Here is a 24,031-nt window from a genome sequence, read left to right as displayed (position 1 = left end):
AACAGAAGGGTCTAGAGCATTAAAACTTAATTCTTATATTTCTACTAACCAATTTACAAAATTTTATTTGTAATAAACTTCTACTGAACATTTATTAACTTTATCTAGGCAGTGGTGGTGCACCCCTTTAATCCAAGGACTGGAGGCAGAAGCATGTGGATCTCTGAATTTGAGGCCAGCCTGGTCTACAGAGAAAGTTCCAGGACAGCCAGGGCTATACAGAGAAACACTGTCTCCAAAAACCAAAGAAAAATGATTAACTTTAGTATAGAGTTTTTAAAGTTTGGTCAAAATGTTTCCTACTAGAGAATACTTTTTTATTGGTTAAGTAGTTTTCCCCCTACTTAGAAGTAAAGATTACAACCTAAGTAGTATTCACACAGAACCAGGCCTGACTAACAACTTATCCAAGAATTCTTTCTCACACATCAACTGTTTAAAAAAAAAAAATGTTTAAAGTTACACTTATTTGCTGTGTGTTTGTGAGTGGAAGTATGTGCAAACACTTGCCCAAGCCCCATTTTGTGGTGCATAAAGAAGCCAGAGGACAAAACTTGCAAAGGTGAGTACTCTCCTTCCACCATGTAGGTATTGGGGATAGAACTCAGGTTGTCAGGGCTGATGGCAAGTCTTCACTTGCTGAGCCATCTTGCTAGTCCTGGTTTTTTATTTTCAATTCCAGAAAAGTATGGAATCATAACCAATATCCCTGAATATACAAAGATTTATACTCTTTAAAAATGGGGTTAAAAACAGAAAATTATAAAGAACTATGATCACCATGTTCAGCCACCTTCAGACATCCAGAGGCATGTGTAATTTCCAAGATAGGCATTAAAAGAATCTTGAGATTTTTTTTCATAAAAAACCTAAAACATCAATTGTGAGTACACCATAAGAAAATAAACTACTATAAACTTATAAATTTAAAAACACACATCCAGGCCCCTTAAATGTTTTCAGATTAAAATATCAGTGTCATGTGATTAAATATCAGATTAAAATAGCTAGTCTTGTCAAAGACACAAATATTCTTTCACAGATTGCTTATCCCAGTGGCAGAGAAAAAGCCTTGCTAAGATTCTCCAACACTGATCCTAACTCATCTTTCTTACCAAGGACCTTAGAACCAATTATAATACAGCTCTGTGTATCATGGTCATCCAGAATCAGAGATCTGGCCTGCTTAAAGAAACATCTACTAAGTGAATACCAAAACCTCATATTATTTTCACATATTCACTTTCCATCAACAGGAATAAAACTAAACACTCCGTTTGCTTTCTAATGTGCAAAAGGAAGGTGTGGTTTCTAAAGTTTCTCTTGGTGGTAATGTACTATGAGTCCAAGAACTTTGCTTATTTTCAGTCCAAATTAAGAAGTACGTTTTTCTGATTAACAAATATGGAAAGTCTGAGAGAATTTTCCTTCATTCATGTTCTGTATCAGTCCTTTTCATAATTAACACATGGTATTTGTACTAATAACAAGTAAAACACTGGCTGTAGTAACACGTATCTACAATTGTGATATGTATGTAGGAGGCTATGAGAGAATAACTGAGCTTTCTGAACACCCTGGATTAAACAGAAAGACCTAGCTTAAGGTGAGGTGGAAAAGACTCATGAACTTATTAAAATTTAGTTTATTGAGACAATCTCAAATAGACAAGGTTAGCCTCATATTCACTGTGTAGCTGGCCTTGAAATGATCCTTCTTCCTCAGCCTCCTAAGGGACTAAAAGCATATACCACAATACCCAGGGAGACTCACGAAATTTCTTAAATTCAATAAAATTCACTTATTGACATGCACCTCAAGTTTTAAATTACAATCATATGTAACATACACACACAAATACATTATGGTAAATTATTTTACGTAACAGAAAAACATGCCAGACTACTGGGCCTCTCAGTTATTAAGCAGTTTGCTGAAACAAATTACTTTGAGTGTTAACCTACCATCATGTGTGATGATATTCCCTCATCCTGGAATACTCACAGTCCTAGAGACATTTGGGAGGTTTTGCTATTCTACACTCTAAATTCCAGTGTTATACTTACTGAGCCAATGCCATCCATCAATGTTAAGAGTGAAGCTACAACTCTCTTTTCCACTTCACTCTGAGCTCCTTCTCTTTTAGGACAAAGTGCATCCAGCTCATCAATAAAAATAATTGATGGATGCCTAAAACAAATCAAATATGTAACAATTTTAGTGTAAAATTTTAATTAAAATAACATTAAATTTCAATTTTATTTGTCAATATTAAATATTAAAAAACACTAAAATGCTAAATCAAAAAAATCAAGAGTAATTCTAGTACAATGTTATCAACCTCACATTCTAGCATATCTGCCTTCATAAAATGCCTCTTTGGGACCTGGGGAAGCAGAAGAGTCAGTAAAAGAGAATGGAGACTATTTAAAAAAAAAAAAGTTTCAAAGATTCACAGAAGTAGTGGCAAGATATTTCAAACACATGGATAAAAAGACAGGAGCTACACAGTTCTAGTTACCAGTCCCCTAGCAGAGGGAGGAAAACCAGATAAACTATTCCCAACCTCCACTCTCAAAGGAAGATTGGTGAAAAGACACAGGCAACAGTCTACATTCAGAACAAGACCAGACCTCTCATAAGCCTCAAAGCTATTTGTGGTTTTCTGTGATAGTGATTCTTCTGGCAGATGGGTCAGCAAAGGGAAATTCCATTTTATGTATGACACTATGGGCAATGGCTGGGTAAAATCCTTAAATCTCCTATCTGTCTCTAAGGCCATTACTATCTGTGTTACTTCTTAACTTTGCATAAAGTGCTACTATTTTACTTAAATAGAGTCTCAAAGATTCCAAAGCAACAAATATTAACAATACCGTAGAGTGGCTTCAGCAAATATCTGGCGTAACCTTGCTTCAGTCTCGCCATAGAATCTGTAATGAGAAAAAAAAAAGAAAAAGGAAAAGGAAAAGGAAAAGAAAAAGTTCATGAACACTTATTGTTTCTAGAGCCTTTTCTATAAAAGATACTGAATTTTCAAGCGTTTCTAAAATACTTAAAATTACTTTCAAAACATTTTCAAATTTTGAATGTATTATGTAAAGTAAATTTAAAAGAACACGTATAATCACAAAAATATTTAAAGTATGAGGTCTGGCTAAACCACATGGGTAAAACCATGCCTCAGAAAAAAAGGGCAAATTTAAAATACTCCAAAATAGTTTAACGTATGAAATATCTTGTTGGAATACCGCACAACTGTTTTAAGGAGCCACATCTGAGATATATAAACTTAGTAATGTTAACTTTACTTACTAAGTCATATACCTACTTGCTTATAATTTCAGGACCATTAATTACAGAAACATAAGCTCCAACTTCATTAGCAACAGCCCTAGCAATCATTGTCTTTCCGGTACCTGGAGGACCATAGAGTAATAACCCTCTAGGTGCTGGAATTCCTACAAGAAAACAAACAAACAAACAATGCATTCAGTATGATTATTAATGTTCTTGCTAAACTGCCATACAACTTCCAGTGTAAGTTATAAATGGGAATTTACCTTGTATTACACTACAAATTAAGAATCGTTATCTTTCCCCTACTTTCCAGAAAAACTGTACTATGTATTGCAAATTCTGAGCCCCATTAATGACTTTCATTTTCTCTACAGATCATAAACCAAGGGAATCATGTACATTTTTGGTTTTTGTTTTTTAAAAAGAGCTCTTGTCTTGCCCCATCCCAGGTAGCACAATTTAATAATCAGAACACAATTACTTCCAATTTATAGTCTTAAGAAATACAAACACTACTAGCAAATATATAAATCCTTGAGTTCCTTTTACAAACATAAAAATTTATGAGAAAGGAAAAAAAGGAGGTTAATACATAAAAACATATGTATGCAAAGGATTTGGACACCAACCATAAAGGAGTAGCTCTGAGTCCCCAGGAGTTGAATTACTTCCTTCATAACTAGCTTTGAGGCAGACACACACATAACTACATTTCCTAGTAAGTTTTAACTACATGACTATCTTTGGTTTATTTCTTTAGGCATTATGTTACCTAACATAACAAGATACTTTCTGAGATACAGCCCACCAACAGTAGATAATTTGCTCTAAGAAGAGACTCACCTGCCAGTCACATACAACTTAAATGACCAAGTACTGCAAATAAGTCATTTCACTATCATCTGCCAAAGCAATTAACACCTGACTCAGGAAATAAGGACAGGAGGGCGAGAAATTTTTAGAGTAAAACTAACAAACTGCTTTTGAGTTTGAACATGAATACGGTAAAATAAAGGTGACTTACCGTAACTCTTGAAAAGTTCAGGCTGCTTGAGAGGCAGTTCAATTATTTCTCTTATTGCTTTCAGCTGACTGTTTAAGCCGCCAATCATGTCATAAGTTACTTTGAACTGACTGTCTTGTTCTTTTGAATTTGTACAAATTTTTCGAAGGTTGATTCTTGTTGTTGAAGAAATAAAATAAAAAGTATCAGTATTGCTCTTTGCTCCTGCACTAGCAGATTTTAGTTGTTTCTCTTCACTGACGGGTTGCGTATTTCCTTCTTTGGATGAATCAAAACTGCACTTAAGACCTGTCATTTCCTCTAGTCCAAGTCCACTTCCATCCCTAGGGCTCTGTGTGACATCCAACAAAACTTCACCAGCTTTATTCATAGTTCTGTCATTAATGGGTTTACAGGGAGTACTCTGTGATGCTGGGCTCTGAGGTTCTTTCAGATCTAACTGGCTTAGCTGAAAGGATATATCCACATCACTGCTTTCCATGCTAGAATGTTCAGAGGCCATTCCCTGGGCATCAGAGGCAGAAGTGCTCTGAGGCTTTCCCAATGTTGTGCCATCTGTCCCTTTTACTTGCAACACTTGTAACTTGCAGAGTCGTCCATAGAATGTACAATATAAAAAGTTGCCTGGTAAAACAATCTTGCCATCTAAAAAACAATTGATTAAATAAACATTAGCATAATTTCTCCCACTTAATGTTTTTAATTGCAACATATTTGCTACAAACAAAACTGGAACACTAATAAAAGTAACTGTCAAAAAAATAGAGGACACATATTCCCCTCACACAGTATCAGCTGTATATATAAAAAAAATCATTCTTCTAAATTCTGTAGGTCAGTAAATCCAAAATTCTATAAATCATAGCAATAGAAGTTCATATTTATCAAAAAGCTAAATTTAAAGGGCACATTCAAACCAACACTGCAACATTCCTCACTGGAAAATGTGCAAGCACAAAGGTTTAAAAAGTCTCAGTTTAGGCACTCATGTGGTATACGTACATACATACATGCAGACAAACTTTATTACACATATAATCAAAACATTAAGAGAAGAAAAAAAGTCTCAGTTCTAAGGCTGTGGAGATGGCTCACATAGTAAAGTGCTTGCTGAGCAAACACAAAGATCTGGGCACAGATCCCTAGCACCCACTCAAAACCCAGGTACACTGATCTATTACTGTAATCTCAGCAGAGACACAAGGATGCTTGGGCATGCTGATCAACTAGTCTAGCGTATGAACTTTGGTCAAAGAATCTTCCTAATAAACCAAGAAGGTGGAAACTGAAGCACCCAATGCTAGCCACTGGTCTCCATGTACACTCAAGCACAAACATGCATACACACAAGCATGTACTTGTGTAAGGAGAAGAGGAAACCCTGACTTAAGTCCTGAGTCAATATGTATTGCTGACATGGGCACAGCTATGACAAGGACTCCAAAGCCTCAAACCCACTGTACATTAGCAAAGCTGTTCCCCAAATGAAGCAGGCTCAGCAGAGCTTTCCTGGGGGGTGAGGGGGGTGGTCTTAGTGCAAATATATACAAAAACTAGCAACCACAGCTTCCTCTTCCTCCCAGATGTTTACAACCTAAGACTATCAACCTACAGACATGTTTTACTCAGATTAGCTAACCTCTCCCTCTTTGCTATACCTAATAAACATGCTGAGGTTCCTGTGTGCTGGTAGTAGTACATGCCACTTCACCAGAGTGAGCATATATGCATCTGACCCCAGCTTTTCTGTACATGTCTCTTGTGTTTGTCTTTTCTCCACCCCACCCCCCCAACCCTTAGGTAGAGTGTCAGAACTCAAATCACTGGGACAAAGTACAGGCACATCCACAAACATTGAGCAGGGCAGTCATATATACACACAAACACACATATACACTCAAAACTTCGGTTCTATCATCAGCTTTGTCCTCAAATAGGTATTAATTGAGAATATCCACTTAGCTATTTAAAAAATATATATGTTTACGAGCACTTTTTGCTGCTTGTTTACCAGTTAAAACTGAAGAAAGCAATTTCAAATACTAGTCTCACCTAGTTTTCTTAGAATACAACCAGTCAGTTCTTCTTCATTAATTTCCTTATCTTTGTCACTACAGAAAGGAAAGAAAAACAAACAGAAATCAACATTATGTACACTAAACCACAGAAAAAGTGCCAAGCATAGCTAGCTATATTATAGACCAATAGAACAATTTGTTTAAAACACAAAAACAAATGATTGACACAATTTTGGCATTGATTTACACTTTTTAGATACATATTACTTGCAGGAAAATTACCTTCAGTTTGATGCTATAAAAGCTAAGGTCAGTAATCTTCAACACAGACCATTAAAAGACCATGAAACCATAAAAATTAATCCCATATGAAATGTTAGTATACACTGCAGAGAAATGGTAAATACTGCTCTGTAAAACATTTTCTCATACAAATATGTCTCATGTACAGGTATACACATATGTGTATATGTATAGATAGCTACCTATTTAGGTACACACATAAATACACATACTGTATATAAGTTATAATAAGATCTTTCTGTGTGATGTCAAATACATTTGAAAAACACTTGGCTAAATTAATCACTCCCTTTCTGAACTTGCTTGCACAGAGAAAGACTTTTGTTCTCAGCTTTCATTCCCTTTATATAATTTACACATTAGCTCTTCAGAAAAATCAAATCCTGTACAGTACATCACTTGAAGAGGTACAAACAGGAAGAAGGGGGGGGAGTATTGACTGCAATGGAAATTGATTCTGAGAGACTTGTCTAAGGAAGAAACAGGGCTCTTACGTTTGAATGCTTGGTCCCCAGTTGGTGGAACTGTTTGGGATCTTCCTAGTAATCAGTGTCTCCAGCAGGAGAGTTGTGTGCAGGAAGAACAGGAAATGGGAACATCTAAAATCACTGCTCTTATTTTTAAAAGCTTGCTCAGGTAAATTCTTTAACATGTCTGATGCTCCTGCTCTCTGTAACAACACAAGCAGAATCTTACCTGCGCTAGTATCTCCAAGTATTCAAGATCACTGTCTTTTTTTCAGAGCTGCATAGCTATACAAATTCCTCACTGGGAATGGTGAGGTTCTTGAAGCCTCAAAGCCCACCCAGTGACATACTTCCTCTAACAAGGCCATACCACCTAATCCTTCCCAAACAGTTCTACCAATTGGGGACCAAGCATTCAAATACACTCTTATTCAAACTACCACACACACATGTATATGCATCTGATATATAAAGTTGATTCTCAACATTATATTCTTTACTTTTTCTCTCTGCTTTTTAATGTCTATTAAATGGCTATTTGTTTGTTTGTTTATAGGAAACAGAAAACAGTTTCTTGTCCTTCAAAGTAGGCAGAGGAATAATGCCAAAACATAAGCTCAGAATATATAAAAAAGAAAACCAATTTTAACTCGAGACAACTAGAAAATGTTTTTGGACTCTTACATAAACATTCCCTAAATTATCACTAAGCTGGCATTAAATTATCAAAAGGTACTTTTATTAAAGTAAATTTGCGTCAGACTTTCATCAGCAATCAATCTAACTCAAAATCTATCAACTATGTGTAAAAGGATAGGTGAGATCCTTTATTCACCCTTCAGTAGGGGCTATTTAAAACTCTTGGTAATAACAACTCTTTAGTTTTTACCAGGTTAAATGTTTTTGCTTGAGCTATCAAAATTAACAATTATTTCTTGAGATGCTTACAGTGGCACATACCTAAAGTACTCAAAGGGATGAGGCAGGAGTAAACTAGCTTGGGCTTTACAAAGTAAAACTGCTCCAAAAACACAAATAAGTAAAAACCACTGGAGAGATGGCTCAGTACAAGACAACAGAATGTTCAGTCATGAATGGGACACAAATACCACATCCTCTCCTCTCAAGACTCAGAGACCATTGTGAAAGAGGGGGACAGGAAGAATGTAAGATCCAGAGACAGTGGATACAAAGAAGCAGTGTCTTCTGGACATAGCAGGAGAATTGCACATAACCCACTGTGACAGCACACACAAGACCTGCAATAAACCAAGCTACATCAAACTCCAGCAGAGAGAAAGTTTTGGGCACAAAATCCCACCCCTAGACCTGAAGCTAAAAAAGAGAACAGCTGTTAACTGCTAGGAAGATTTAGTTTTCTATAAGAGTGTACACCCTGATTAGTCATCCAAGAACATGTGGACATCACAAATTAGTCTTGACAGGCTTACAAAAAATAACAAAGTTAGGTAGGCAGGGAATGAGAATTGGGGTCTAAGAAGAATTGGAGGAAGAACATGGCTGAGACACATTGTACTCAATTCCCAAAAGAATTAACAACAACAACAAAAATCTCTAAAAAGTTATCAAACTGATAAGACATTTTAGAAAATGCTCATACCAAAAAGAAATGATCTGTACTAGTTTTTCAACTGAAGGTACTACTCTAAATTAATTTCTCTGGGTTATATGAAATACAAGTATTGAATGTGAAGACATCCATACTATTTTTCTGTTAGCCATTAATTCTCACTTCAACATTTTACTAAGCCTTTAACAATAGACTGTGACTCAATGTAGACTTAGATGTAATCTTGCTAAAATATTTCTAAAGGGTTTTTTTCATTAGGCAATTAATTTTTATACACCTAATTATACAGTACTTGACATGTTCATATTGGAATAAATATGTTTCAGTGACAAAGAGGAAAAGAAACCATTTTGTATCTAGTCACAATATGTTGCTACTCTTGTGATAACTGAATGTGCCCTTGATTTAACTGCAAGTGAAGATGAAACACTGCTGTATATTCATCAGGTACAATCCCTCCCATTTAAAATGTCAGGGCTACTTAACTACAGCATCCCTTATCCATGATTATATCCACCCATTCAGCTTATGCTATCTTATGTAGTACATCACTAACGTATGTGACTATCATGTACTCAAAATGGAGCTGTTAATGGGATTATTAGTATGTGCAAAGCCCTAGTTTCCATCCCAAACACAAAGGAGAGATTTCCCAGTATCTACAGGCAGCAACAGATGGATCATCACAGTTTAAGGCCAGCATGGACTACATAGTTAAGACCTTGTCTAAAACAAACAAAACAAATGACCTAGGAAAAAAAAAGGGGGTGGGAGGGAGGGGAGATAAAATACCTTCCTAGTAACTTTTAAAAATTATGTATTAAAATAATATTTTACATATAGTGGGCTAAATAAAACTTGTAAAAATCCATTTCATCTGTTTAGAAAAAGTAAAATCACTGGGCAGTAGTGGTGCATACCTTTAATCCCAGCATTCAGGAGGCAAATGTAGGCAGATCTCTGAAGGCTAGCCTGGTCTATAAAGCAAGTTCCAGGATAGCCAAGGCTACACAGAAAAACTCTGTCTCAAAACAAAAACACAAAACACCAAAAGAAAAACAAAAACAAAAAAAAAAAACAAATTGAACCCCTTTTTATGGGAGGCTTATATTTCTTTAAAAAAAAAAAGATCTATTTATTTTATGTGTATGAGTGCTTTGCTAGCATGTCATGTCTCTGCACCACATTTGTGGCTAATAGTAGAGGGCATTGGATTCAATGGAATTAGAGTTATGGATGACTGGGTGCTGGGAACTAGACCTGGGTCTCTGCAAGAACAAGGACTCTTAACTACTAAGCCATCTCTCCAGCTCCATCTCAATACACTTCTACTAGGCAGCTCTGAGCTAGACAGTCACCAGAGAAAAGGGACATACCTCAGTGCCAAGTCCATTTCCTGAGCCTGAAGCACAGCACCCAAAAGAGGCTGGACCCGGATGGTCTCACCAGCTCTCACACCCACATTCTTCTGTGCCATTTCACTCAGGCCAACCTTGCCTCCAGGAAATCCTGCAACTGGCCAGGCTGTATAAACCTACCCAGAGAAAGAAATCAGCAATATTAGAAAACCAGTATATATAATGCCATCAATTTATGTATTACGTGTTAAATACATTTAATACATAAAACATTATTTCCAAACAGTATCTGATGCAAACTGTTATGGGATAAATTGCAGTTCCAAAAAAAAAAAAAAAAAAAAAAAAGCCATAAGATTAAATCCTATATAAGTTCACCAATTATTTGTAATGAACTATTACATCTTCTGTAAAGATCACAAAGAACCTCAGAGTGAGATGAGGGAAGGCAGATTTCTAAAAACAGACAAAGACATTACTAGACGGTAAGGTAAGAAGCAAAGGAGAAAATATTAAAAGCAAGGTAGCTTATAATGCAGGTTAGCTGGTACTTCATACACTTGATGCATTGCAAATGTGTAAGATTCTCTTTAATGCCTGGATCTTGGAACTGGAGATGGCTTTGCCTATAAAGCCCTTGCTATGTAAGTATTGAGGATTTGAGTGTGATCTCCAGAATCAATAAAAAAGACAATCATATGGCTCACACTTGTAATCTCAGTGGTAAGGAGGCAGACAGTGTGTTTTTGGAGCATACAAGCCAAACACCACAGACTTATCTATGAGTTTGAGGCCAAGTAACAGACCCCAGGTCAAAAAGCAGGATAAGCTGGGTCTAAGAAATACCTGAGGTATCATATCTATAGGTGTATGAAGACATGTATACCAACATCTCCCACAGAAGAAATAAGCAGTTTAAAAAAAAAAGTTAGGGCAGAGGCAGGAGTTGGCAACAAGTCAAAGAGCCAAGCTTCTAAAAATCTGGGAAAAACTCTGGTCTTGGAAGTCTTCAAATGCCACATGACATCAAGAGAAAGAAGTATAGCCAAACCCAGGAGAATAATATTTGTATGAAGGGCAGGTGCTCTTCTTACCTCAAAATCATATTTCTGCAGAGAAATGTATTTAACAGACTAGAGAAACAGAACTGAAAGAGATAGCCATCACTACCTGCCTGAGGGGGAAAGGCACTTTCTCTGGTATTTGAGTGACTATTATGTGAATGACAGCTGTGTTATCTTAATTATGCATATATGCATATGTGTGGTGAGAGGCTATGTGCTAGAGTTACAGGCAATTGTCAGCTGCCTGAGGTAGGTGCTGGGCACTGAGCTCAGACCCTTTGGAAGAGAAGTACACGTTCTAATTGCTGAGCCATTGCTCTAGCACCCATGACTGTTTAGTAATACACGATTTTTTGTGGGGTTTTCTTTTTGAGTCAGCAACATAGTTCAACAGATGAAGACACTAGCCAACAATTCTGACAACCTAAGTTTGACCCTTGAAACAGACATCACAAAAAGAAAGAATCAACTTCCAATCCACAAATACAATTAAAAAAATTCTGTTCACCAACTCCTACTTGTATTAAAAGTGAAGACCAGTATTATTTCAAATGTTTCCAAAATAAAAGGATAAGGATTTTTACCTCCTGCTTTCCATCCAAACTGGTAAGGAGCACTGGTCGGCCTATACATATGTTTGCAGATTTCATAGTGTTAAGTCCAAGATGAACAAGAGAATTCTGGAATGTCTTAGGAACTTTGCCATCTACTATAAAAAAAAAGAAAAAGAAAGAAAGAAAGAATTTATTTTATATGAAAATCCTATGTTCATATAACTGCATCAATGAACTTATACCCTGAAGAAACTTTTAAAAAAACAAACAAACAAAGGTGAAGCCAAACCTCTTTGAATGTTTATTGGCTATATGTATGTATGACTATAATCTACAAAGTTTAAAGAGAAGAAAAAAAATCTCTTGGTTCACTAACAACCTATTTGTAACTGGGTAGTGGTGTCATATTCCTTTAATCCCAGCTCTCGAGAAGCAGAGGCAGGCAGATCTTTGAGTTCAAGGCCAGCCTGGTCAACAGAGTGAGACCAAGGACAGCAAAGGCTACATGGAGAAACACTGCCTCAAAAACCAAATCAAACCAAACCAAACCAAACCAACAAAAAAAACACACACACAAAACCAACAGCCAAAAACCAAAACATACTTGTGGCCGGGGTACTGACTCAGCATTATCAAAAACAAACAGCAACAAACTAACTACACTTCCTATGGTCTCCATGCTTTTTGCAGAAAGATTCTGAGTCAGCTACTAGGTTTCAGAGACTCCCACTAAGTACTGGCATATCCATTTGGCTCTAGACACTTGATTCCACATCCAGACTTTCCCTAAAAACCTCCACATCTCCCTGTTAATGGAGATCATGTACAATTTCTATCCAAATCCTTGTTTCCCAATATATTATACAGTTCTCTGCTTACAGGATCCAAATCAAGTCAAGCTCTCCACAGAATTCTACCAGTCTCTATTCCTCCAAGACTCTATATTTAGTGTCTGCATGCATGTGCGTGGCAGTGGAGTCCGTTCTTTCCTCATACCACGCAGGTCCCATGCACATTGTCACTCATCGATCGACAGACATTCACTGCAGCAGTCTAAAGCAGGTCACATTACATTCAAAAGGAAGCAATGAATGCATACATGAACTTAGTGTTCTCTGCTCTGTCAATGTGATGTGACTAGTTCTCTCAAGCTCCTGCCACTGTGACTTCCTTTGATGATGAACTATAACCTAGAATTATGAGCTGCAATGAATCCATTCTCCCTTAAGCTGACTTTTCAGGTATTTTATTACAGCAATGGAAAGAAAACCAGGTCAGTCTCCCCATTCATTACAGGTAGGCACCATCATACTATAGCTCTATGTTTAGTGTGTTGAGACAGGATCTCTTACTCAATCAGAAAGAAGTTTGATAGCTTTTGGCTAATCTGGGCCAGTGAACTCCTAGGATTCACCTACCTCTAGCCTCAATTATTTGGTTAGAAGACATACAGCCATACTCAGTTTTTTACATGGGTGCTGGGGATGCAAACATAGGTCCTTGTGCTTGCAAAGCAAGTGCTTTTAGCCACTCAACTATCTCCCTAGTTCCTACACCCAGCTTTTTACATGGGTGATACCTCAACTCTGGTTCTTAAAATCTTTACTCACTAAATCATTTCACTAGTCCATAAAGTCAATTTCAAACAACCATCCACCTTTGTTCTATCACCTCATGGAGTTTTATAATCTAGCAGGATGAATTACTAAATGAGTACAGAAAAACTGTATAGTTACGAACTATAATTATACAATAATAGAATACTGAGAGATCTAGCAAAGCCTATTATTATGTATGATCTGACCTAATTTGGAAAAATTAGAAACTGTTATTCAAAGAAAGTGCTGCTAACATTCAGGTATGGAGGAAGATGAAGAAATAATTAAATAGAAAAACAATTTGTATTTCTTAACAACAACAACAAAATGCATAGAGAAATGTTGTGGATAGACAGGAGCATGATACATCCTTCAAAGACTAAGAGGTTTGCTTAAGGAAGGCCAAAACCATCTATGACAGTGTACTGCATCAAGATTTGGGCCATAACCCTGACAACAACGGAAGCCCATAGAGATTAATAGCAAAACCATGACAAGATTTTTATTTTAAAAGATCATTCTGACTATAAAGTAGAAAAAGAGTAAGAGAACAGAAGTGAAAACAGACAGGCCCCTGTAGTAGTTCAGGTGGGAGATGATGTTGTTTGAGTTGTTGAGAAGCAGCAGGAAGGCTGTGAAAAGGAATACAGAGACTATCTGGATGATATACAAGATCAGCAATAACAGATGTGAGAACGGGTGCTATTGTGCCTGACCCTTAGGTTTCTGAATTTTATAAGGAGTAAAGCTTGTATAACTGGAAGAAGTAGACTAAGGAAGTTGCCTTTAAAGTGACTGAGAAATTAAAGGGTAATGACATTTAGAAAGGTAAGGAAATTAGAGGTAATGGACAGTGCTATTCAAAACATAGTCTACAAACTACTTGTTATTAGCTCATAATAAGGCTAAGTACAAAAAAAAATCACTTGGAAACTTTTACTGCAAGCAGATGAAAGTTTGTGTCTATGAACCCAATAAATTTCATTATTCTGCTTTTTAAACTTTTCCTAATTACACTATCTTATAAAAGTGTCAATCTGTGACCTACTGAACATTTTTAACTTTGCTTCATGTTTGAGAAATTCTGATGTAAAACACAACTGAATCAAGACTCAGAAATAGTATGCTGTACAAAAATAAAATTAAAAATTGAAGAGAATATAAATGGGAAACTTAGCTTTGGATATTCTTGCCTTAAAAAATATTTAGAGAAGAAAGAGGGCATCATATTTAGAATTGAGAAACATTAATATTGCAGAATCAGGTGGAAAAGGGTAAACCTACAGAGAAAATAACTGCCAATGCACATGGAGAAAAACTAGGGAAGTATAATGGTAAATAAAATAAGTAGCAAGATGTTTTGAGGAATTAAAGATCAACAATGTCAAAGACTACAGAGTCAAAAGGCAAGTAATGAAAACCATCCACTGGATCTGACAACACAGAGACTATCTGTGACCATTACAAAGCAGTGCCCAAGAGATGATGGCATGGAAGTTGTGGTGATTGACAAATAGGCAGAGAACACTCCATTTAATGAGTAGACAATTAAAAGGTGTAGAGAGAGAGAGTGGTGGCAGGAAAAAATAGTGGAACTTTTTCCAGTGGTTTAAGCCATTAGAGAATTATCATGTGCAAATGACAGTGGGAAGGAACTACTTGAAAAGATATTGAATCTGCAGAACAGAACAAGCTGTATCCTGATTGCTAAGGCAGATTAAAAACACTATGCTAACGCTAAGATAGTCTTGAAAGTCTTACTGGATATAAAAACCATGCCCCTAGTTTGCTCCATTTTTTCAGAACAACTAGACATCAAGCATGCTAAAGCGTTTGCCAAGTAAATGACTTTTCAGACCTGAAGTCTGCCCATTCACCAAGCCAAAAAAAACCTCACCTAAGACAATGGCTCTGGAATCAAACAAATCTGAACTCAAACATGGATTCTGCCATCTCGTACCCGTGTAACTCCGAGGCAACTCCGTTAGCTGTTTCTACTCTGTGAAATGGGTATCATTACGTACTCATTTACCACTATTTCTGTGAAAACTAGATGAGCCACGCACGTAACTTACTACTAACAGCAGAGTGCAATTAGTCAAGAGCAGTTAACTAAACATTGTTGTCCCTAAAGACACAACGCTGTCTGTTAGGCAGTACGGATTCGTCATCAAAAATTAGCTTTTTAGAGCAAGTTCTACTAGGTTTGCAGTGCTGACTAGACAGTAAATCTTCAAGGAGCTAAGGCCATCTCGAGTGTGGTCATAGCTCAGTTGCTAGTCAAGCGTGGCGTACGCAAGGCCCCGGGCTCAACCTCCAGGACTCCCAAAGTATCTAAGGAAGAATAAATCGTAAAAGGAAAATTCTGAACATTTTGCGAACAGGGCCTGGAGGCTCAGGCCTGGCAGCTAAGCGGTCCGCAGGCTCCCGTGTCACGCCCACCTTCACACGCCCCGCTCCCCTCAGGCGCCTCAGCCTCACCGCTGCCCGCGCTTTCCTCACCTTTCTCAAGGAAGTTGGTCACCACCAGCATCCCCGGAGCCGCCACGTTCGGCTGGGCGAGAGGAGTCGAGGTCCCCGAGCGAGACGAAGCAGCAGAGAGCGAGGGAGAGGTGCCCTCCGCGCCCTCTTTCTGTCGCTTTCTGTTCTTCTTGGAAGACATGACCACAGGATGTCGGAGAAAAGCAGCCCAGAGCCGGCTCAACGTGCGCGGCACGGGGATAAAACTTCCGGGTCAGAGGTCAGCAGCGCAGCGTTCACGCCGTAATGCTCCGCGTAGAGCGCAGCCCGCGAGGCTGAGACGGTTAGCGAGGGTCTCGCAAGACACCGTTTCGTAAAGAAAACGGGCTTGGCGTAGGAACCGCCGTTTACGTTATGAACCCTTGAAAAGTGAACTTCGGTTGTTCCTCTGCTTTACCTACTCTCAAAGCAAATGTGGGTTGGCTTAAAGTAACAACAACAAAAGCAATCAGAAAGTTTCTCCTCTCTGTCCCAGATTCGTGGAGGACAATCAGCTCCACTAAGCTCCCTGCCAAATAGAAAGTCCAGCTCAAGCTTAGCGGATGACGACACTTTTCGAGAGTTTACGGTTGTCCCCTCTCCCAGCGAAAAGGGGCGGAGCGAACTCCGGAAGACGCCTGAGATTGTTCGCGGCGAGATGGGGCGGGGCGATCGCCGGAAGGAGGTGATGTTGCACGGGGTCACGAGAGCGAGGCGGGAAGGGGCGGGGCGGGCGCCAAGGGTGAGACGAGGCTTCGTCGGGCGATGTGGGAGGGGCGGGGCGATGTGGGCGGGGCGGGGTGGGGCGGGGCGAAGTGGAAGGAAGCGAGGGTCCGAAAGGCTAGGTGCAAGCCATGTGGTGGGTTCGGAGAGCCCGTTGCTGGTACTCCGTATTGCTCGACGCGGGCGGAGCCAGGCTCAGGATGGGGCGGCGCACAGCCTCAGGCGCCCTGGAGAACCCGGGCTCCTGCGGGGGCGAGCTACAAGGCGAGCTGGACAGATTTGGGGGCGTCTCCGTGCACTTGTCGCGGCACCACACGCTGCACGGGCTGGATGCCGCCGCCTTCCGGAGGCTCTTGCAGGGCAAGTGCGGGTCTCGGGCCCGGAAACCAGGGCGGAGCGTGTGGGCTCTGAGGTGAAAGCTGAAAGGACACCCGGTGGTCCTCTCGCTGTGACCTGGAAGTGCTCTCAGCCATGACCGGATTCAATCCCTGGATATTCATCCTGGATATTTGCCCTTGAGATTGACGCGGGGTTCGCAGCGCCTGGCACGGTGTCGGCCACACGTTTAACTCTTAGTAAACACTGACAGCCTTAGTTTTGCTGGTACTTCGATTCTGCAACGCGCTTTGCCAGGCCAAACTGTCTCCTGATCGGGACGGGGCCAGTGCTTGTTTCTGTGCACAGAGCTTTGCAGTTTTCACTTTGGGATAAGTGTCTGATTTGTTAGAGCAACCAGTTGTTGTTTTTTTCTTTTCTTTTTTCATTTATTTATTTATCTTCTCTGAGGTTACTCACCCACCCACCCGCTCCCACCTTCCCTCCCTGGTATTCCCCAACACTGGGACATCGAATCTCCTCCGGCCCAAGGGCCACTCCTCCCCCTTATGTCCAACAAGGCCATCCTCTGCCACATATGGGGCCAGAGCCATGGATCCCTCCATGTGTACTCTTTGGTTGGTGGCATAGCATGGAAATTTAGCAATGGGAAAGATACTTTCACATAATCAGGAAACCACAAATGATCTTTATTCTGTGAGCAACCTGCATGGCAAGCTAGTGTCTCTAATGCTGTTTAATCTTCAAACCAACCTACTTCACATCATCTCTCCTGCTTATAAGTGCTTAGAGTTCAACAATATAGCCAGTAGGAGGATCGAATCAATTCATCCTCTGATGGGTGCATGGATGAGCACAGGTATTAGTCGTACATAGGGTTTCCCAGTGGCTGATGATACTCTAAGCACCACTCCAGAAAGTGTATTGGACCTGGAAACATGTCCAGGGTTCAAGTCCAAGATTGTGCCACGCACTTTGCCAGGCATTCATTAATCAAACGACCACTGAAAAGACTTTTTAGGTGAATAATGCTAGCCAGCTCTAGATACTGGATAAGTGTGATCAAAGACACCTTGAATGAAACCCTTTAATAAAACATTTCACTGTCATCAAGTACTAGACATTGTTTTAAGAATCTAACAAATAGGAATGTATGTCATCTTCATAACCTGGAAAGTACATGCTCATCCCAGTTGAAAGATGATGGTGGCAAGGCCCAGAGACAGCGGGTACGTTCCTCTGGCTCTGGTCTGTGCTTTCTTCACGCTGCTCTGTAAGTCTTCCATTGTTCTGTTGTGATTGAATCAAACAAAATTAGTTGGCAGTGCCTGTAAAGAGGAGCTAATTTGAGAAGAAAGCCTCATTAGATATGTGTCTCTTCAAGATTAAACGTTGTAATTCATCAGTAATGGCTATTAAAGCACATTTGCTCATGAAGGTCACTATTTCTTTACTACTGTTTTCACACAACTCAGATATTAGGATTATAGTATACTTAGCCCTACATAGAATACTTTCTTGGTGGAGGGGTTTTGAGATAGGTAAATGTTATAGATAGCTCACACTGGCTACAAACTCATGACCCTCTCCCCTTGCTTCCAGTATTACAGAGGTAATTATCATGCCTGGAATCACATAGAGTTTGCCCTGTGTGTGAAATAGCCCTGCTCCTAGTGGGAGAATTGCAAATTCATGACATCTTAACTAGGAATAGAAAACTAGTTAGTAGATGCCATCTGATGATATAAATCACCAGATAAATTCTAATAAATCACACACAGATATCATATGGTCTTGAGCTCACATAATAGTAGCACATGAGCAGAGGTCAGGAAAGACTATTGAAGAGGCTGAGCTTCTAGGAGCTCATAAAAGCTGTGGAGACAGGGAAGGGAGGGAAAGCCACACTACTATAGGGAAAAAAAGAAAAATTCCTTTAAATAATTAATAAATAAAATTCGAAGAGTGGAAGTTGGCTGGTTAGCTTGTAGGATACATAGGGAAGCTGCTGATACTGAAGAATCCACGTTCATTGAAGGAACTTTAATGATAGACTGCTCAATATGTAACAAAAAGGGCACAACATAAGCTGTAGACATGTTAACGCAAAAAAGTCACAAAAAATTTCTCTCTTCAGGCTAGTAATAGAAAGTTCTGACTTACCATTTTATTTCTATTCTTTAACCACCTTGCAGTTTGTAAACCAAGAATAACATCAGAACGCTTATGTAAGAGTTAAAAAAAAAAACCTTCCATCATCATTTTTGAAGATTAAAATTAAGGGCATTCAGAGAATTAGGATGTGCTGGGGATTTGGCTCTGGGGTGGAGTACCCTGTAGCATAAGCAGCTCTGGAAAGAAGAAGAAGCACCAAAACTTCATATGAATCAGTTTCTTTGTCCCTTCTATAGTGACTGAGCGCCTGCTGTGTGCTGGGCCTGTATTTGGGTGGTTTGGTTACAAACACCAGCGCTATGATGGGTGGAGAATAAACAACTGGGCTATAGTGATGCAGAGAGGTGGGGACCGTCATCTCACATAAAAGCTTTATGGGGTGTATCTTCCTCCCTCTGCGTTCCAGCCACCATTCAGCAGTGGCGATCGGAAGGAAGGATAGCTGCCTGGCTGCACATCCCCATCCAGCAGAGCCACTTCATCGCCCCCGCTGCTTCCCTGGGATTTTGCTTCCACCACGCAGAACCCCATTCCTCAACACTGACTATGTGGCTGGGAGAAGGACCCAGCAGACTCCCGGGGTATGCTACACACCAAGTAGGTGTTGCAGGTCAGTTTCGGACTCCTAACCACAGGAACTACCGTTTCAGAGGTTTACCATGTCTCCTTGAAGCTGGGCTGCTAGTCTGTCTGTGAGTGCTGGTCAGTGAGCACTGCATGACTGTTCACTGTGCAGCTGTGGCATTGTGCTTCTCAAAAAAGAAAGGGTGTCTGACCCGTGAAGTACAGGCTGGCATAGAAAACAAGTGGAGAAACAGGCTTCCCAAAGGCCACATTTAACATGCTTCACACAGATATTTGAGCTTCCGTTCTCGGTAGTGGCACTGAATTGGGATAAGGAAATACATTACACTCTTTAAAGTATGTGTCACTCCAAATAAACATGAAATTCTCCAGAAAGTAACTTTTTTAGTGGGGGGAGGTTATGGTGATTTGAGTATGTTGCAGTCAGACATGCATATTCAAGAAGGCAAGAATATGTTTCAAAGGATAAAACTGATAATATTCAGGTACTTCAAAGAGTAATCCTTGGACACAGACATTAAGGGATATAGTGGCATTGGTCAAAGGTTGGGCATGTCCTTGTGGAGTACTCACGTTCTGGCTGCAGCCAACTGTGGTTCCAGCAGTCTTTTGTGATAGTTATTGTCAGGCATTCATATTAAGAACTTGCCCTTCATAATCTCCCAGATTCATTTCCTTTTGTTAGGATTGACACAAGGAACCCCATTTTGATTCTGATGAAGTTCATGACTGTTTCAGCCGAAATATGTGCTAAATGTATAACACTGAACAGGAAACCTTTTAGGTTGAACTTGAAGCAAGGCAAACTAACCATATGGTTAATTGACTGTTACTTCCTAAGATTTTACATGGTTAATGTGTCAAGTGGTAGCAGTTTAAGATTGAACAGTGAAACTATGGTAGAGCCTTGAACTGTGTGTGTGTGTGTGTGTGTGAGTGTAGTAGTAGTATATAAGGTGGACGCCAGAGGACAACCTTGGGTGTCATTCCTCAGGTACCATCCACCTTGCTAGATAGCAAGCCCCGGGGATCTTCCACCTCCTAACACTGCATCTATCTACAGATGCACCTATGCACCTCACTGTACCTGGCTTTTTATGTGGATGCTGAGGATCTGAACTCGGTTCTCCATGCTTGTCTGGGAAGCATTTTACTGACTTCAGAAAACCTCTCAAACCTATTGTCTAAATAGGGACCGCCTCCATGTCAATCCCACCAGTCTATGACTCTATCCAAATATTTTTAAATAGCACCCAGTGCGAGCCAGTTATATATGTACTTACTCTCCCCAACAATATGCAAAGTCTAGGAAGCCAGCCATTTTGTGTGTTGTTCGCCATGTTTCCTAGGGCTAAAGACAGAGCAAGTACAAAGTAGGAACCAAGTATGCCATGGATAGATGGACTAAGGGGTGTCAGGAGGATGAATTAATGGATGGACGGGTGAGTAGATGGGTGGATGATGACATCTTCAAGTAGGGGACAGTAGCTATGTCTTGATGGAGCAGTGTTGTTTATGAGAGTGTCCGTTTGGAATAAAGCCACAGCTCTCCCACTGATGGCTGTGTGGACTCAGTCACTTTTTATGACACTCATGTGCAGACTTCTGAGCTACTGCACAGGAGACACACTGTGTCTAATATGCTTTTGGAACTTCTGTTTAATTACAATCTTGAGTTGGTTTAACTTTATGCTGTGGCCAGCAGAGGTCGCTCCAATTGTGTGTAATATCTTTTCACTGTGAGTTTATGCTGTTAGTGACTACAGTAAAGAAAAGAGACATTGGATAATCACAAGTCTTCAAATCTAAAAATACATTTCTTGGCATTCTGTCCCTTGGAAAGACAAATTAAATTTACATCTTCTGATACTTTCCTCACTGGAGCTAATATATTTACTAGTTTTCTTTCCAGCCTTGAGAGTACCAAGTGCAGTGTTTCATTTTAGTTACTTTTTTTAATGTTTGAATTTTTAAAATAAATTTTATTTGTGAGTGTGTGTGTGAGGGAGGGGATGCAAGTACCCATAGCGATTAGGAAAGGACATCAGATCCTGGGAGCTGGAGTTACAAGTAGTTGTAAGCCATCTGATGGGAGTGCTGGGTACTGAACTTGGGTCCCCTGCCAGAACAGTATAGGTTCTTAACCTTTGAGCATCTCTCCAGCCCCTCCATTACAAACAGGCTCTCCTTTCACATGAATTCCCTCTGCATGTTTGTTTGTGGTGGTTTTTTCCACTTTCTGGTCTGAATAACTTGACTTTCATTTGCTTGCACGCCACACACAGCAGGACATTGTGTTGTGTTTACCACTGTATTCCCAGCACCTGGTAAAATACCTTATACACAATATGAGCTCAGCTAATATATAAGGGGCTTCTGTATGTTTCATAGAAAGACTCAAAAAGGAATATTAAAAGAATAGATAAGTGTATAGAAAATACCTTCCCATAAAGATATGTTGAAGTTAGCCCATTTCAAGGATTCTAGTACAAATCATTAAAGTGTTATGGTTTTGACCCAGGATTGCCCAAACAAAAATACTAAAAGAGGGGCTGGAGAGATGGCTCAGCAGTTACGAGTACCTGATGCTCCTCCAGACCACCAGAGTTTGATTCTTGGCATCCTCATGATTCATAACCATCTGTAACTCCAGTCCCAGCTGACCTGCCACCCCCGCTGGCCAGAGGCACGACATGCACATAGTACAGACGTTCTGTAGGCAAAGCACCCATAATAAGATAAAGAGGGAAAAAATTTAAGTACTGAAAAGAGAAGAGGAAGGACAGTGGTTTTAGTCCTGACATCTAGCAGAGTCCACAGTGCAGAGCAGTGTGTCTGACGGATGAGTAAAGGAAAGTGCTGCGAGGGAGCTTCAGGCCTGCAAACAGCCTTCCAAATGTATGTGTGTGCTCCAGGATACATGCACACACAGTAAGGAAGTGTAACTGGCCTCAGACAGGTCCTGATGGATATTGAGATAGTTGGGGTCTGAACAGCCAGGAAGCAGAAACCCGAAATCTGTCCTGTGCTTCAAGAAGTTAGAATTAGAACAAAAATCCAGTACGTCTTCAGTGCTTAAGCACTGCAATGTGAATACTTGAGTCATGTTAGAATCCTAATCCCCGGGTGTTGGCAGTAATAGGTGAGGGCTGCACAGGTGGCTCGGTTCTGTGGGCAACGCTTTAATAAGGTATTGGGGTCCTTATTGACAGTGGCCTGAGAGGCTCGGCCTGAGAGGCTCAGCCTGAGGTCCATGTGGGAATGCTCTCTATGCGAAGCAGCTCTCCTAAGACACCTGCACGTTGCCATTTTGATCTTGGACTTCTTAGCTTCTCAACCTGTGAGAAAGAGAATGTTCTAAGTTCTCAGTAGACAGTATCTTTAGAGAGCCAGATGGGCTGTAGCAAGCACTCACAGCTGTGACCACCAAGGAAAATGTTACTAAAGGATAAAAAAGATCTTCATCTGTGCCAGGAGACAGACAGTCTTGCAGGTGATTATTGTACAAATTTAATATTTCCATTCCAAATTGTTGGAAGGGAGGGAGAATGGAAGAAAGGAAGGAGGGGGGGAGGGGGAGAGGGGGGGGGGGGGAGGGAGGGAGGGGAGAGAGAGAGAGAGAGAGAGAGAGAGAGAGAGAGAGAGAGAGAGAGAGAGAGAGAACACTAGTCAATTGAGCAATGACCTCCTTGCTGGAGATGTGTTTTACAGTCTTCATGGCTGAGGTGCTGAGGTAACTAAACCAGGCCTTCAAATAAGGGATTTTAATGGGTGACCACAAGTTAGTATGGAGGAATTGAAGGTCAATGAAATTAATATTTTGCAATTATCTTCCCCCCCCCCAAAAGGTGCTGTATTTGATGTTAGCACCAGGAAAGTACTGGTTGTACAAGATCGAAATAAAGTAAGTTGTTTCTCCCGTGTAAATTGCTTTCCAAGGGCTTCTCTCTAGAGAAACATAAAATGTAGACATGTTGATACAGCTAAGGGAATACAGAAAGGTACTTCAATAGTTACTTCTAAACAGTTATGGAATGCTAGATACTTACCTAAATAAAGTTGTGATACAGACCTGAACCTGTCAGCATGATCCTCAGTGTTGTGCTTACTTCATGGCTGTAGAGCATTACAAATGGTAGTGTTTAATTGGGAAGATACATTATTGAGGTAGCATCCAATCAGTCAGCATTCTTAGTGTTGCCAGGAGCTCTTCTCCCAGTACAGAGAGAACAGAGACTGAAAACACATTACCCAGCCGTCTTGCAGCACAGTCTTTGGACTGTCCTAGAGTGGATACTGACAATTAACTCTACCCTAAGAGCCTCCAGAGATGCATCAGAGAAAGTGACATTTCAAGTTCAGTCTAAAAGAGTGAGTAGAAATCTACCAGATTAAGAAAGAGGAGGGAGGGAGGAGAGAGGGAGGGGACAGAGAGG

At 40.0% G+C, this 24,031-nt stretch overlaps 2 protein-coding genes across 6 annotated transcripts in view; one reads left to right on the top strand and one right to left on the bottom strand.

Annotated features, from left to right (window-relative positions):
• The window catches only part of Spata5 (spermatogenesis associated 5), a 166,394-nt gene extending 150,059 nt beyond the window's left edge, over nt 1-16,335 (bottom strand). For 2 of the 3 annotated variants that reach the window (XM_028762990.1, XM_028763005.1), the window contains exons 1-8: nt 15,780-16,335; nt 11,710-11,834; nt 10,080-10,237; nt 6,377-6,435; nt 4,325-4,969; nt 3,332-3,461; nt 2,877-2,933; nt 2,067-2,190 (exon numbers count right to left, since the gene is read on the bottom strand). In XM_028762990.1, coding sequence (XP_028618823.1) covers nt 2,067-2,190; nt 2,877-2,933; nt 3,332-3,461; nt 4,325-4,969; nt 6,377-6,435; nt 10,080-10,237; nt 11,710-11,834; nt 15,780-15,939 — 1,458 coding nt within the window. In that variant the 5' untranslated portion in view covers nt 15,940-16,335. The remainder of the gene's footprint in view (nt 1-2,066; nt 2,191-2,876; nt 2,934-3,331; nt 3,462-4,324; nt 4,970-6,376; nt 6,436-10,079; nt 10,238-11,709; nt 11,835-15,779) is intronic. The other variant, XM_028762997.1, reaches the window with a different exon arrangement.
• A 267-nt stretch (nt 16,336-16,602) lies between these two features.
• Nudt6 (nudix hydrolase 6) overlaps nt 16,603-24,031 on the top strand; it is a 17,726-nt gene continuing 10,297 nt past the window's right edge. For 2 of the 3 annotated variants that reach the window (XR_003710818.1, XR_003710815.1), the window contains exons 1-3: nt 16,614-16,859; nt 19,417-19,620; nt 23,444-23,499. Coding sequence is in view for 1 of the 3 variants with exons in the window: in XM_028763175.1 (XP_028619008.1) it covers nt 16,631-16,859; nt 19,417-19,620; nt 23,444-23,499 (489 nt within the window). In the remaining 2 variants the exon portion in view is untranslated. Of the gene's footprint in view, nt 16,860-19,416; nt 19,621-23,443; nt 23,500-24,031 lie in introns of all 3 variants that reach the window. The other variant, XM_028763175.1, reaches the window with a different exon arrangement.

Source organism: Grammomys surdaster, unplaced genomic scaffold, assembly GCF_004785775.1.
Source record: "Grammomys surdaster isolate TR1022 unplaced genomic scaffold, NIH_TR_1.0 62, whole genome shotgun sequence".
Lineage (NCBI taxonomy): Eukaryota > Metazoa > Chordata > Mammalia > Rodentia > Muridae > Grammomys > Grammomys surdaster.
Note: the sequence above shows the minus strand (reverse complement) of the source record. Positions and strands in the feature narration are given on the sequence as shown.